The sequence below is a fragment of the Pollicipes pollicipes genome, unplaced genomic scaffold (genome assembly GCF_011947565.3).
Source record: "Pollicipes pollicipes isolate AB1234 unplaced genomic scaffold, Ppol_2.1 Scaffold_6686;HRSCAF=7923_pilon_pilon_pilon, whole genome shotgun sequence".
Taxonomy (NCBI): Eukaryota; Metazoa; Arthropoda; class Thecostraca; order Pollicipedomorpha; family Pollicipedidae; genus Pollicipes; species Pollicipes pollicipes.
In genome coordinates, this window is record NW_023596921.1 from 13,309,143 (window position 1) to 13,324,958 (window position 15,816).

Below are 15,816 nucleotides of genomic sequence, written 5' to 3' on the forward strand. Positions count from 1 at the left end.
GTGCCACGCGGCCGGCCCGCCCTCCGTGCCAAGCGGTTGGTCCGCCTTCCGTGCCACGCGGCTGGTCCGCCCTCCGTGCCACGCGGCTGGCCCGCCCTCCGTGCCAAGCGGCTGGTCCGCCTTCCGTGCCACGCGGTTGGCCCGCCCTCCGTGCCAAGCGGCTGGTCCGCCTTCCGTGCCACGCGGCTGGTCCGCCCTCCGTGCCACGCGGCTGGCCCGCCCGGCAGGCGGACCAGCCGAGCGGCACGCTCCGTCCCAGGCGGTCGGTCCGCTCCCTCTCCCGCAGCGCAGCTCAGTCACCTCCAGACACGCCGTCCCCTGATCTGTGTATTGCGCCACCGGCGCGCCGTCAGACGGTGCAGGGCTTCAGAAGCCGCAGGTCAGGTCAGGTCACGTCACGTCACGTCAGGTCACGTCAGGTCAGATCAGGGGTGGCTTCGGTACGAGTGTGAGCCCAGCACCGCGGTCAGCAGAGCAGACCTAGTCCTCCAGGAAGAAGTAGTTGCCACCCTTCTTCTGTTCGGTGTCCTGCGGGCAGAGGCGAGGATATCAGTCCAGGCAAGCGCGGCAGTGAAAGGGCCGGTATCGGTATCGGCAAACGACTGGGTGTGATGCACTTTTTCTGAACAACTGGAAAATCGGCGGCGGACTTCAATGACGCGCCCTGGAAGAACAACAAGCCTGAGAAGCACGCAACATTCATCAGCTGGGCTGACCACGCGAGCCTACATTGGCTGACCTTACTGTGCCACCAGACAAAACCCCGAGGGCGCATCCAAACGTCCATGCATCGGGCAGACTGTACTGTCTGTCATACCTTCACCGAGTGCATCTTGTTGATCCTGGGCCTGTAGTTGTTGGGATCTCTCCGGAACGTGATCTCCAGCTGCGACAGGAATTTGTTCATGCCCGCCAGCAGCGTCTGCGGCAGCCGGACCCCGCACGTCACCACAGGCCAGCAGTGTCACACAGCACCGAGCCACACGGAGAAGCGTCCGTGCCTGAGCCAGCAGACGTGTGTCGCCATTTAAGAGCGCCGCCATCGCGCCACGCTGGGTCACCGGAGGCCCAGCCCGACCCAGCCTGAGGCGCAGTCCCTCAGTCAAATCCGACGCCAGTGCTCCAGTTTGCAGTGGGCGGATGTGTGCGTCACAGACAGGTTACGCAAGCCACTGGCCAGGAGTTTGCCAATGTTTAGCAAATCCTTCCGCACATTTCACAGCAGTGGGCGCAGAGGCCAAGTCTGGCTCGAACCGGCTTCATAGGTCTATCATGACGGAAGTTAACACAAGCACAACTTGCATTTAAACGTGTAAAAGCTGCCCATGGATGGGAGAGTAAGGCAGCAGCAATACCGCATCAAAGGTAATATTGGCTGATTTTGGTATAAAATGGTTCTCATTGGTTTTACCAAGATCCGTTCTGCGATAAAAGCAACGCAATTTGCATGTCTTCCTGGAGCTTTTCTCTCTCGATCCCCGAGCGATGTCTACCCTATGCTCTACGTGACACGCATGTTGGTCAAGTTCGTGCACTACGATCTCTTGTCCACGTTTCTTTACAGAAGTCACAGAGTTCCCTCGACACTTACGACACCGGCGTGTAACTGCGATTCACCTTACCCTAACACCAGACGGCAAGCGCACACAACCGTGCCCTTCCCTCCCTCTTTCCTGACCGTGTGACGGACCGACACGTTGGCAACTTGTTCCGACGCCGAGACCATCCCGCCGGTGACGTGCTTCGGTGTCCCGTGCGTCATCCACCAATTACCATCCTGATCGCCGGTGTCCCGTGCGTCGTCCACCAATTACCATCCTGATCGCCGGTGCCCCGTGTGTCGTCCGCCAATAACCACACGGATCGTCGGTGTCCCGCGTGTCATCCGCCAATAACCAAGTGGCAACCGCAACAGCAATCACCGCCCCGAAACATGCCGCGCATGATGGAATGCCGCCCCAACTTTCTCAACCTCCAGCCGGGCGACCGGGACACAAACGAGACACAAAACGTTCACACTCAGCCTGCCGCAAACAGCACAGGCCACGTGACTCAGTACATCCCAAGCCGCCAGCAAACAAACAATGCCGTTTTCCGGCACGCGGGGGCGCGCCGTCGGCGTGCGGCCGTCCGGCGGCGGCGCGCCACCGCCGCTGAGCCGTGCGCGCCGCCTCACCTGCGGCGAGTTGGCCTCGGTCGAGATCGACGGCTGGCCCTCGAACACGATCACGCGGTCGGCCAGGTACGTCGCCATGATGAAGTCGTGCTCCACCACGAAGCCAGTCTTCTTGGCGTGCAGGATGAACCTGCCGACGCGCCGTCCACGCGGTGAGCGACGCCTTAGACGACTTAGACCTTAGACGACGACTTAGACTATCAAACGAACCCGCGTCACCAAAAGCCTGCCTGGTCGGTTGCATTGAAAGCTTTGCAAAAACGACGCAGTCATCTGCGGCCCTGAACAGCTGAACAAACTCACTATAAATAAATAGCCAACACCAAACACAGGTGGCAAACATGCTTCAGTGCGGGCCTGCCGAAGCAGCTGAGCCAACACCGAGCTACCTGTCGGTTACACGCCACCAATCTCAAGTCACCGGGGTGCAGCCGCGGCAGGCCAGCAGGCTCCTCAGCGATGACCTTCTGATGACCCCGAGGGCGACAAACGCTGCTCTGACTCAAAGCGTGCGGACGAGTGTCACACATTTGGGAATCTCAACAGCCTTGACTGAACCACTCACACGTCGCCGGCCGCTGTAGACCAACATTTCGGCGCTCTCTGTCGCAACAAGGCGCCGCCGCGACCCCCCCCCCCCCCCCCCCCCCCCACTGACCTCTTGATGACCTTGGCAGCGACCAGTCGCTGCTCGGAGTCGAGGTAGGCCGACGGCTCGTCGATCAGGTACACGTCGGCCGGCTTGCCCAGGCAGAGCGTGATGGCCACCCGCTGCAGCTCACCACCGGACAGGTTCGGCACCTCTTGGTCGATGATGTCGTCGATCTTGAGCGGCTTCATGACGTCCGTCACGAACTGGCGGTGGCGGAGGGCGCGGGCGGTCAGGTGCCGGGCGTGCCGAGCGCGCGGGCGGCACCGGGGACGAGCGGCCTCCGGCGCCACACCAGACGCGCGCTATCCACCGCAGCGCGGCCGCAAGCCGCGCACCTCGGTCGGGGCATGGTACGGCACCAGACCGGCACTAGCAGAAAATAGCCTTTAAGCAAGTAACGCCTCGACAGAGCTTCGGTTTACGGCTCATTTGCAATTGTACCAACATCAACACAGACCAGAGAACGCCGGACCCGATTCGCGGAGGCGGCTGCGCATCGCCGGCAGCGGCCGCCTCGGCGCTGCAGCAGAGGGCAGCCGACGTTCGAGTCTGTACCTGGGGGTGGATGTAGGCGTCGCGGATCTTCTCGTGCAGCAGCTGACGCACGGTGCCGGTCGACTTGGGCGAGATCTTCTGCGGCTTGTAGCTGATGTTCATCTGAGGCACGTCCTCTGAAACGGTGCGGCAGGCGGGTGTCGGAGTCGGCGCTCCGGTGAGTCTCATGCGCGGGGTGACTCCGGTAATCGGACGCAGAGCCGCTGCCTTTATATCGACGCTAGGAAGATGCGTAAGTAAGCACCGCTTTTGTCTTGAACTAACAACGCGTAGGACAATGAAAATGAAAACCTTATCCGTGCGAACCATCTATTCCATACTGGAAGCCTCCAAAAATACGCTCGACACAGCAGCCAAATGGCCATCCTACCACTGCAGTAAAGAGGGAGCTGCGTTATCGGCTCCGAGCACAGCCCTTTCCTGTATCACTAAACCTACCACCCAAAAATCCCACTCTCGTCTTTCGCCCATCCAAGGCAGCCCGTTACACCTCTCTTCCTTCCTAGCAGAGACTTCTCCTCCCTGACACACCTCTCTTCCTCCCTGACGGGTCTTTCCTCCCCCTCGACAGACCTCTTCCTCCCCGACGTAGGCCTCTCTTCCTCCCCGACGTAGGCCTCTCTTCGTCCCCGACGGAGGCCTCTCCTCCTCCCTGTCAGATCCCTCCTTTTCTCTGGCAAACACTTCTCCCCTTCCCTACGTACCGGCGCCCTCGTCCGGCGCGAGTCTGCCGGCCATCATGCGGATGAAGGTGGTCTTGCCGGTGCCGTTCTCGCCGAGCATGACCAGGATCTCGGAGTCGGTGAAGTCACCGGCGTGCACTGTCAGCTCGAACTCGCCCATCTTCTTCTTCATGTCGGGGTACGTGTAGCGGGCCATCCGCTTCACCTGAGAAGCGGTGCCGGCAGCTTGGTCAGGCGGGCCGCAGGACGGCGGCCGGCTGCCGCAAGGGCCGCACCTCGACGCACGTCGACGGCCTTCGTGGGGACACGTTTGTATCACACTGTGCCGCGCACACTTCGATGCTCCAGCATCCACAAGAGTCGAAGTAACATAGACCCGCTCTTGTCACCATGACAGCAGCTGTGAACCGACGAGAGGCACGGCAGCGAGACGGACGGGCTGCGCCGCCAGACCACGACAGGAACCACGGCATCGCAGCTCTGACGACCCACCGCCCGTCGCGGGCGCCGGAGCCGCCCGCCCGTTCCGTGGTGGGTCGGAACGCCCACCGGTCACAGGGCTGAGCCCGGTGGGCGGCGGGCCCGTCCCACCGCCACCGCGAGCTTACCTCCTCCTCCATGGCCGACTCGGACACCTTGAAGACGAGCGAGACGTCGCGGAAGCGCAGGTTCTCCGTCGGCACGTAGCCGTCCAGGAAGATGTTGATGCCTGCCGGGCAGAGGCAGCGGCGTCAGCTGTCAGCGCCACGCGTCACAAGCCGGCGGCCAGTACGTCGCGTCTCATGTGTTACGCAACGATTTCAGTCAAATAGGAGATAGTATAGACTCTGTATGACTCTTGCAGCCGACCCCCCCCCCCCGCCCTCATTCCCCTGGATATTATAGTAAAACAGACGTATACGGTAGGACAATGGCATGCATTTGGGGGCGAAACCTGAGTATTATCAGGTTTGCAGCAGTATTTTTCGCGACAACGCAGGTCTCGGTTTCTTCCGCATTTACTGTGCACTGAACTAGCTCGGTTGACTCCCTCTCAGGTCGGCCTCCGCCAGCGACGCAGGGCCAATACCGACCCGAACACTACCCGTGCAACATAAATGCCGGTGCGCGCCGGCTAGTTCCCGGTCCGGCGACGCACGGCTAGCCGCTGTTCAGAGAACGGCTGAAGGCGAGGTCCGATCGCACGCGCTACCGGCTCCCCGGAGCTGACTCGGCGGGCCGGCCAGTGACCCACCTTCCCGCACGGAGAAGGGCATGGTGACGACGCCGTAGACGCCCGGTCTGCCGTACAGGCAGCAGATGAAGTCGGAGAGGTAGTCGAGCACCGACAGGTCGTGCTCCACCACTATCACGTACCTGGCCGAGGTCACACGCAGCACGCGGCTTTAGACACCGGTCGCCGAGCTCCCAAACAAAATGGTTTCTCTTCAATCCCCACAAGTTGGCTGCTGTGCGATATGCGGAGCAGTCGCTCGCATAGCTGAGGGCTGGGTCACTTCACTGTCCCAGAGCATTGGTGTGTGACCAATCAAAGAGCATCGTGACAGCGACGCCAACCGCTTTGTGTGCAGTGGCCAGTCGCCAAAACAAAAGGCGGACCAATACGCAGCGCTCCGAAGGCGGACACCCGACAGTCGTCGGCCAGAATTACGGGACACACCAATGCCAGCGCTCACTTTTTCTCCGACACCAGGTTTCGGATGGTGATGGCGCACCGCAGACGCTGCTTGACGTCCAGGTAGGAGGAGGGCTCGTCGAACATGAAGATGTCCGCCTTCTGTATGCAGACCATGGCGCAGGCGAACCGCTGCAGCTCACCGCCCGACAGGTTCTCCACGTTGCGATTCCGCACGTTGTTCAAGTCTGCCGGCGGTGAGTGGTGAGTGGCGGCGCGCATGCGACTGTTACGTGCGGTCTAAGGCGAAAAAGCTAACATTAAGGTCGGCACTATAGCGTCTGGTCCGTTAAACCGCGTGGGAGTGGGAGCAGAAGCAGCGGGAGTTTCGGAGCGAGAGGGGAGTCCAAGATAATAGTAAGACAGCAAGCCTTCAGATCAGTCAAGTGCACCGAAGATACTACAGAAACCTCTCCATGTTTTTCCACACCCATGCCCCACCTCCCAGGGACAAAGATAATTAAACTTTCAATGCAAAAACCACGCAGGGCTTTCTTCAGCAGAGTCTTATCAAATACCTCTTAACGACAATCACACGCTACACGTCGACCCGTATAAGGTCAGCTCAGCAATGCCCTTTCTCACCAAGTGCCTCGCAGATTTCCGTTTGGTTGCCCATCTCGTCCTTCTTGTCTAGGAGCTGTTGGACAGAGCCGCGCACCGCCTTGGGAATCTGGTCCACATACTGCGGCTTGATGATGGCCTTGAGGTCGTCCTCCAGGATCTTGGTAAAGTAGTTCTGCAGCTCCGAGCCGCGGAAGTACGTCAGGATGTCCGTCCAGTCCGGCGGATCCTGCGGACGGGCCCAGCATGAGACAACCGAGGCAAGCAGTCTCGCAGTGCGGCAATGATTATACGGTGATGGAATTACAACAGACGTTCCGACCGATAAAAAACAACCCCATCGACAAACAAACGATGAACAACGACGCACATAGCCAATGCCTACAAAACCTTCGCTCTATACATATAAATAAGCCGGTGTTTGTCGAGCCTGCACAAACTGACAGCGCTCATGTCAGGGGAGACGGTCAGCGGCCCGCAGCGGCAGACTGGCGCCCACCCGGCCCGCCGCGGCGGGTCGCTCACACCGCCCCGGTGCTGCCCACTCACATTGAACCTGCCCAGGTTGGGCTTCTGTTTTCCGGCGAGGATCTTGAGCGCGGTGGACTTGCCGATACCGTTGGTGCCGACCAGGCCCAGCACCTCGCCCGGCCGCGGGATCGGCAGCCGGTGCAGCTTGAACGAGTTCTGCGAGTAACGGTGCGTCGTCTCCTTGTCCAGGTTGCTGGGCAGGTTCAGGATGTTGATGGCGTCGAACGGACATTTCTGAAAGGCGGGCGCGGATGGTGAACGACAGAAGCTGGGCGGCGGCACGTACCTGACCGACATTTGACGTCCGTTTAGGGTATCTAGCAGTGAATCAGTGTGCCCATCTAGGGCCTAGCAACAGCACCCAGGTTACCTGATCAAACACAGCTGAGACACTATGCAAAGCACATTTTTCTACTGAATGGTGTGTTTCCCACCTTTTGGCAATGCCAATGTACACGCAGTAGCATGCATTACAAAACACATAGAATCCCACCTCCAACAGAATGTAGCAAAACACGAGATCAGTGCATCAACACTAACAACAAAGCAGAAGTGAATGACAGCAGTGGGACGCACGTGAACGCCTCTCACCCACCTTAATGCAGATGCCGCAGCCAATGCACAGCTCCTCAGAGATGATGGCGATCTTGTCGTTGGGCGTCACCTCTATGCACAGCTTGCCCATGCGCACCACTGGGCAGGAGCGCTTGCACTCCTGCCGACACCGCTTGGGCTTGCATCTGTCGGCGTTGACGACGGCGATACGGGTGAGCTTGCTGCCCTCGTCCTCGCCGCGTCGCTTGGACATGACTGCCGTGGGTCACCCTGCCGGGCGGGGCACGCGGCCGGTTACTCGCGGAAACAGTGACCTCTAGTGCCGAGTTATGTCTATAGACACAGCTGAGGGTTACTCCGGAAACGGCGACCACAGATGTCTACAGTGTCTACTATGTCCACAGACACAGGAGAGACGCAGGAGAGGAGTTCCCCGCACGTTGACTTTTGAGGCCACTTGATGCCAAGTGAACTACGCACATGACTGACTGCCCAACCGACCCTATGTTTCTGTGACTTAACAGGAGGTGGAGATGAATGGTCCTATCACAGGTCTTGTATGAATAATCCCCCTCCATTTATGATTTTCAAACTACTACAAAAACAAGATCCCAAAATTCATTGAAAATCCATCTGCAATCATATCTCCATACATGCCCATGTAATCTGATGAAGCAAACTAAAATAATGTTGATTATTTTGTCATCTTTGTTGAACCAAGCCATTGTTCAACATTCCAAAGTGTTTTTTTATTTCAACATTCTAGCATCTTAGAATGACATACAAAATTGTATGATTCATAGTTTGAATGCCTCCCCCCCCAGAAATTAATACTAATACTAAACTGATATAAATCTGATAGCCTTTATCCAATTAAAAATAAAAACACATACAAATGTAGTATTGGCCACTCCTATTGTTTTCCTAATCCACCACTCACATATTAATGTAAAACATGTTCTTAGTCGCCATACACCATCAAAACCCAAGCCCACTAGATCACCTGTACAGCTGCATGCTGAGAAAGTAAAGCAGGATAATATAACTATTGGTCAAAATTGTTTCCTCTTTCATTTTGAGTGATTCAGGTGAGCTTGGTACTGCCAAATATCATGCATGAGGTGGTTTTTCAGGTAATGCAGGTATGATGATAATGATAACCATGACCCATAAACATAGATCATTCCCACACATTTCTTTAAACCTTGATTACCAACATGGCTCATTCAATGATATAGTTTGAGGACTGTATACCATCAACCTGTTATTTACATCACCCCAGTTCTTGTTTACCTATTGGCATGCTAATATTTCTAATGTTAAAGACATTGTATTATCCTAAATAGCATTTAGGTTATACAGTAACATAAAACCTATCATCCAGCTCAATTTCACAATTTACTGTGAACCTAGGCTGCAATCCACACATTATGTCAAAACCTATCAAGCATTCTGCCAAGTCTCAGAACAATAATTTTTCAGTATGCGCACTATATGTTTGACAGTCTGAGCTTGGGACATAACCTCCATCAATTTCAGTACATAGAAAGTCAATGTTGCAAAGAGTCATGACATTGTCAGGTAAATCAGAGGAAAATAACCCCAAACCTTCTTTCAGCAAGTATCTTTAAAAAAGCATTATTGCCAGGCCAGCATTTGATGCAAATCTGCCCAAGATTCAGCGCATTGATAGCTGTCAAGTGGTCAGTGCAGAGGATGGTTTTATGAAGACTGGCTCTGAGCCTCATGATGGACATTACACTTGCAGTAATCATGCAGGACTTTCCATTCATACAGCACATTTTTGTGTCTCTTTTAAATCTTACATATCAATACCACCAAACAAAACGCCACTCCATCTACTAGCCCAAATTCAGCCACGTTAGCGAAAGGACAGAAATATACGCACAATCTAACATACGCAACGGATCAGCATATGGCCAAAACAAAAGCATGTTCCAACCTACTCTGACGATCTGATGCATTTAAGGATAAGAGCACCGATTGGTTCTTCAATGCAGCTACGTCTTACTGATACACAAACATGGAAAACGACAAACAAATGCAAAATATTCCGCGACTAAGGAGAAAGTACCTTTCGACGAAGGGTGAGGGCAGAAAGAGAACACCCAACCGGCATCAGGAGACACCCGTGAGCAAACCAAATACTTACAAGGGAAATATATGATGCCATGTACGATTGTTCCTACGCTTTGATTCGTTAAACATTTTTTTATGACGTCATTAAATAAAGTTTTGTCCTTCGTGGCTTGAAACATGGAGGCGTGGATGGTTGGAGGTCGGGCGATGTGCGCTGTTTTTGTAGCAGTTTTTGATGACTTCTCTATGTTTGTTTGGGCAGAAGGAAATATGTTAAAAAAATTTAAATTCACCTTAAAAACTACTTCTTTCTTTTTATAGCTGCCATTTCTCACAAAGTACCATATTTTTGCCCAAAAGTAGATATACCAATGGTTCTAGATTAATGTTTACCATAACAAGCGGCCAAACCTGCGCAATAAATACAGTGGTTGGGCGTAAACAAAACCAAAACTAATGAAAACAGCATTCCTTCCTCAGTTATCACGCTGTACAGCCGACGGGGTCAAGGTGGGTGGCGCGGTTGTTCTTTTGAGTACTGGAAAGGAAACCAAGACGGCTTACAATGTATATGCCATGACATATATGCCAGGCAGAGTATGACGACGCAAATTTTATAAAACAGTGCCCAGTTAAAGGCAGTAACTCTGGTAACCTACAAAATGTTTGACTACCGGAATTCTACGCAGTTTTGGAGGGCTTTTTGTAAACCTGCCGGTCATTTATATCCCACAGAAGCTTTAATAGGCCAGTGTGCTGTCTGATGGAATGGCCAGGATGGCTAGATATGTGTATTTGACCTCTTTTCTGATTGCATGTTTATGACATGCTATGGCTGTCCAGATACTGCATTTCCAATGGCTGACTCAGACTGGGACAGTGAGCCAGAACAGGAGCAAGCGCAATATTCAGCTCCATTAAAGAAGCCAAATGGTTAGTAATCCATTATTTGTTTTTAGAGCCCTGCTTTTATACATTTGCTTTTTTGCACATGTATTCTGCTACAGTATATTTGTGCCTTGGGGCCTATGGGTGTTGTGCAATGATTGCAGAATTACCAGAAAATTTGTAGCATTATCAAGGGTTATTTAACAAAATGTGTCAACATGACATTGCCTCAGGGTGACCTCTAATTCACCTCAGTCCAGGGAAAAGGGAGCAGAGGAAATTTACAAAATTATAAAAGTTTGCCATCCCATCCAGCCTGCTTTGTTCCTAGTCAAAGCCCCATTTATGCCATACAACAGTGACTCTGTGCTTGCTTACAACCTGCCCTGCCCTGTTCCAGGCCCACACCAACCAGGAAAGAGGAGGGGGAATCACCAGTCAAGGGATGTGTCCCGGGCATCAGTCCAGGAGCCGGTGGGGGTACCACCAGTGGGGGATGGTCTGGCACCCAGTGCCTCCCCAAGGGGCGGTCCACAGCGCCAGCCCCAGCCCAAACAACGCCAGGCTGAGTCCAGACAGAGGCCAGTGAAGGCCGACCCTGAAACGGAGCCACCATTCAACTTCAGGTGGGTGTTGGTGATGGAGGCAGTGGTGTGTGGCCAGACAGGGGTTTGCTCTGGGATGACATTCCATATAGCAGTCAGGCATACCTAGATATGACATGTTGAGCTTTTGAGTATTTCTTTGAGTATGCACCCTCAGCATTTTATTCAAAGTGATGTTTAAAATTATTGTTAATTTTTGAAGTCCTGGACTGCACTCACTCATTTGCATTTTCTATGAGACTGGTATCCTCCTGACAGTACTGAGTTGACCACTGGTCTGCATGTCCGACCGAGATTGACCTAGTATCCCACAAGTTGAGTGTGAGCTGACCTGGTCAAGGCTTGCTTGCCAGACCAGAGACGGACGACGGAGGGGCGAGGGTGGCGCGGCCGAAGCCCCGGCCACCGGGCCGGCAACAGCGGTCCGAGTATACTGTCTCCTCCGACCACGCCGACCACCAGTCATCAGCCGCCGACGCCGGTGAGTTCACAGCGGGGATCTCAGTCAGTCGCGCCGACGCAGCGGCCTGGGCCGCGCGTCAGCTGAGAACGCAAGCCTGGGCAGTGCGCGTCTGCCAGCCGACTTGTTTGACTGCTGGGAGGAGGCACGTCAAGCACGCCTGCGTCGCTTTCGCTGTCGCCTCATGTTAAGTTCACGCACAGCTCCTGAGGTAGTCCTCAAGACCTGCCCCCACTCCTGGGTTAATTTGAACCGATCCGCTCAGCAGCCGCGCTCCCCAGTCCTGACGCGGGGGCTGTGTCAAACTTTGTGTGAACCCCGGCGCCGTCCCCCTCCCCTCTGACCAGCCGTCGTCCTCAGGACGTGACCCTGACCCGGGGGCTGTGTTGGACCTCTCCCCCGGCGCCCGGCCCCGCTCCGCCCAGCCGCTGCCCCTGCTTCACACCGAGCAGGGCGGCCCCGTCCGATACACCGCCAGTCAGGGTGAGCGGCGGCCATACCGGTCCTATAGCCTGTATCAACTGTGGCGGCTCTGACCCGCGCGCGGCTGGCGTGACTGCGGGATTTGGAGGTTTGCGGTGTCCTACGCCATGCCGCGTGTTGTGCCGCGTTTCAGCGATGTGGATAACTCGCATGACGCGTATCGCCGTGCGATGTGGAGTCGTGGTACATGAGTCGCAGTAATTATGGTGATCTGCGGCGGACGTAAGCGTCGACCGTATTGAAGTCATGCCGAGCAGCTGTGTGTGCGACCACTTGAGTGGGATGGGAGGGATATTTTTCTTGCTTGCCTTTTAGAATGTTCATGAAAATATTAAGGTGTCGAGGATGTTTACGAGATGTCGCTTTGACCCTTTTAATTGCGATCTGTCTCCTCCTCCACCCCACAATTTTAGAGACGTGGCCACACCCATGCAGCTGGCTGCTTCCATGACATGTCAGTGTTTTTCAGACAATTTTTGGCGAGGGCTACAGACCTACCCGCGATCTGCCGCCCTCTCCGTCCCACCTTCATCCGCCCGTCCTCTCCGGCCTGTCCCGTGCGTATCGCCGTCCGCCGGCGTGCCGGTACCGTGTCTGTTCGCTGACGGCGGCTTGCGTGGCGCTCATCGTTGAACTAGCGCGACAAACGTGGCCAGTGACTGCCATTTGTGGGCTTAGAGCAATAGGTTGCCGCCTTTTAAAGCAACGGGCGTGTTTGGACCGCAAATATAACTTATCGCCGCCGTCAGCTGTTTTGGGTCCGTGCGCGCTCATCACTGACCGGGCACGATGATGCCCATTTACGCATGCTGCCACGTGTGCTGTACATGTTTTGACGCCGCAGATATGGGTCTGAAGCCCATCAACTCAGCGGGCTCCATCCGGCGCGGCTCGTCCAGCCTCCGCCCCGCGACGCCGCTGGTCGAGGAACCGTTGTCAGAGTGTGGAGCACTGGCGGTCACCGCCACCAGCTACCATTTCTCGAAGGGGGACTCCAGGTGCGCCCTGATGCTGCTGGGGCGGCGGCTTGTAAGCCGAGTTTTGCCACTGCATTTCAACCACCGGGCTTCAAATCTAGGATCTACTTTGATCACGGGAGCTTCTAACATCGGTTATTTTCTGGTATTGCTACTTGAAACCTGAGCTCCGTCCCCCATATCTGAGCAAAAAGCATCAGTTCTGTCATCATCGGTCTTGATTCAAGCTTGCACTCAGCCGCCATTGATCATGATCATGCCATCGCTCCGATCTACCCCACGTCCGCGTGCCTCAGCTGTTCCCCGAGCGATGTTGCACCGTCCCTCTCGCGTGTCCAAGTGTCAGCAGCGTTGGCCGCTATCTTCCGCGCAGGACGCTGAGCCTCGGTGACCAGAACCCGTCCCGTCTGCTGAAGCTGTACGGTCGGCCTTCGCACCAGCAGCTGATGCGCATGTGGGCCGAGCTGTTCTACGTGGTCTCGGTCCCCGTCCTGCTGGTCACCACTTTCCTCTACTCACTGCTCAGGTCAGGGCACGGCTGGCGGGGGGGGGGGGGGGCAACGCGGCGCGGCGCCGTGTTGCGGTCCCCATTGGAATCCCGTTGTGTTTAGTGCTGCTATGAAAAAGAGATACGACCTTATGCCCCCGCCGCACAGAAGTGCCTGAACCAGGTACAGTTGTTAGTACTTCAGCGCGGGTCCCTCCGCCGCTCTCCACGTGGTGGCACGCTCCGTGTCCGTGCGGCAGGTTTGTTCTGGAGGCGGTGGTGCGGCCGGTCGCCGTCGGACCCGTCCAGCTGCTGGGAGACCACCTGCTGAAGCCGGCCGTCGTGGCGCTGCACGACTCCCTCCTGCTGCCGGCCGCCACCCTGCTGGCCAACCTGGCCGCCGCGCTGGTGCTGGTGGTGCGGCCGCTGGCCCAGCTGCTGGAGGAGCTAGTGCGTCCGCTGGCCGCGCTGCTGGGCTCTGTCCGGCTGGTGCAGGTCAGCTACGGACAGCCGCCGCCGGCAGGCCACACTCAGCTAGTCTGAGACGGGCGCGGAGCGAAGCGGGACAGTAGGGAGGTTGGCTTACGCCAGCAGAGAGTGGAGCGCCACGCGAGAATGTTTCAGGACCCAGGAAAACATCAGGATGATGTTTTCAAAGCATGCCAGGTTAACCTGTCTTTCCTCCGATGCAACGCTGTGTAGTCTTCATGACTTGACTCAACGCAGCACAACCCGACAGGACGGGACGTTGTGGACGCAGAGTCATCTAGCGGACTCAAGGCTTATCAGAGGTGCGCCAACTGTCCGTGACCGACGCGATGACTCGCGTCGTTTAGCGCCGGCGATTAATGACCACGCCGAGACGCACCATGTGGTCCGAGTAATCGCAAATCACTGTGGTCCGAGTAATCGCAAATCACTCGTAATGTGCCTTGATATTATCAGATTTGGGTCAACTACATGGGTTGCGAGGATCCTTGTGAAATGCCTGATGTTGTGTAAGCGTGGACGATGCTTTGCATAAGAATGACCGGAAATCAAATATGGTGTTGTGCGCGCAGCACCGGGTGCCCGAGCGGTCCCTGCTTGCAAACCACAGTGCGTATGGAGTCCAGCATGCCTGCCAGGACGGTTTCGTGGACGCGGAGCCCAGGGAATGTAACACGAGGCGAGCGCGCGCGTTACCGTCTGTGGCTTTAAAGGACGGCTGCTACTGATACCATGAGTGATTGGTCTGGGCATCGCGTTGTCCCCGCGCGTCCGGCCCACTGGCGACTCGGAGTGATGCACTTGTATTCAGTGTGAAGTTTTGGGCTCCGTCGGTGCCGAAGCCAGATGTTGAACCGGTCGTGCCGCGTGATTTTGCTCTTCGTTACAGTGACGCCAATGAGAAGTGCCCTTGATGTTGTGCCTCACAACTCGTCTCAGATGTACTTTCCGGCTCATGAGTTCTAAGGGTTCGGTGTAATGTTGTTCGCGACATAGCCAGGCGCCATCCTGGCTACGTCGCGCAGGCTGTAAGAGCGATCTCAAAAACTCTAGTCATCAATGCTTTGAAGTGGATGAACGGAAACTGGTGTTTTTTGTCAGCAACGCTCTCAAAATGTGTGAAATGATATGCTAGTCAGTGCTCACCAATGCTGTCGAGCGGTGTGAGCCGCGATCTCCAATGTAACAAATCCGTCCGCCTACCGTCCACGCAGAAACTGTGATCCTGTCATATTCTAGTCTCGGCCGGTCCGTCGCGTGTGCGGTGTTGTGTCCTGGCGTGTGCGGTGTGTACGTGTTCGCACGTTTGACCCCGCCTCCGCACGCCTCCGGCGCATGCGAGGCCTGTCGTGATCCGACCAGCGACAACCACCGGTCGGTGACCGGGCGGTGACCGCCGGCGTCGCGGCCGGTCCGGGCGGTGACCGGTCCGCGCCGGGCGGTGACCGCCGCCCGGACGTGTCGCTCCATCGCCCGCTTTGTTCGCGCGTCAAAAGGTGGCGACTCGGCCCCGGCTGGCACCGAGCGCCCCCGCCCCGCCGCGGCCCGCTCCGCCCGGCCACCCTCCGAGCGCTGGCCGACGGTGTGAACACGTGCACAGGGCGGCGCCGCGGTAACGGCGCCTGAGCGGCGGCGGGCGCGCTCCGTCCGCGGCTCCGGACGCCCGGCTGGCGGCGCGCTGTGCTCTGCTGTGCTGGCCGGCATACCGAGACCCCGTTCAGAGGAACGGCACCACCTGGCGTGCGCAAAAGCCCGTGAATATTTCCATGTGCTTGTGGAATGTTGACGACCTCGAAAATACACAATTGAAAGGCGCTTGTATGGTGCATGTGCTTTGGAAGAGCAGGTGAAAGATGCAATCTGTCGGAAATGTATCATACGGTAGGCATCCGCGGGTGTTGGATGTGTGGCATCGCCTGTTTGATCAGAATGCTCG

At 56.2% G+C, this 15,816-nt stretch overlaps 1 protein-coding gene across 2 annotated transcripts; it reads right to left on the reverse strand.

Annotated features, from left to right (window-relative positions):
* Positions 1-326: 326 nt before the first annotated feature.
* On the reverse strand, positions 327-9,561 carry LOC119107376 (ATP-binding cassette sub-family E member 1). 2 transcript variants are annotated; one of them, XM_037230809.1, is made up of 13 exons: positions 9,487-9,561; positions 7,432-7,661; positions 6,855-7,070; positions 6,327-6,534; positions 5,743-5,929; positions 5,301-5,422; positions 4,675-4,775; positions 4,088-4,271; positions 3,384-3,499; positions 2,835-3,031; positions 2,177-2,306; positions 818-922; positions 327-528 (listed from the first exon to the last, which is right to left on the reverse strand). In XM_037230809.1, exons 2-13 carry the CDS (start codon positions 7,642-7,644, stop codon positions 481-483), a joined length of 1,827 nt encoding a protein of 608 aa, XP_037086704.1. In that variant the 5' UTR covers positions 7,645-7,661; positions 9,487-9,561; the 3' UTR covers positions 327-480. The 2 variants fall into 2 exon arrangements, with proteins under 2 accessions (XP_037086704.1, XP_037086705.1); XM_037230810.1 differs by lacking the exon at positions 9,487-9,561 and adding an exon at positions 9,359-9,457.
* Positions 9,562-15,816: the final 6,255 nt, after the last annotated feature.

Bases quoted from the DNA above. Each gene is read 5' to 3' on its own strand.
- LOC119107376 (XM_037230809.1), bottom strand. From the start codon at position 7,644: ATGTCCAAGCGACGCGGCGAGGACGAGGGCAGCAAGCTCACCCGTATC. The intron at 7,071-7,431 runs GTGGGTGAGAGG...CCCGCCTTTCAG, and splicing joins GCTGCGGCATCTGCATTAAG to AAATGTCCGTTCGACGCCAT. The intron at 5,423-5,742 runs GTGAGCGCTGGC...GACCTCGGCCAG, and splicing joins AACCTGGTGTCGGAGAAAAA to GTACGTGATAGTGGTGGAGC.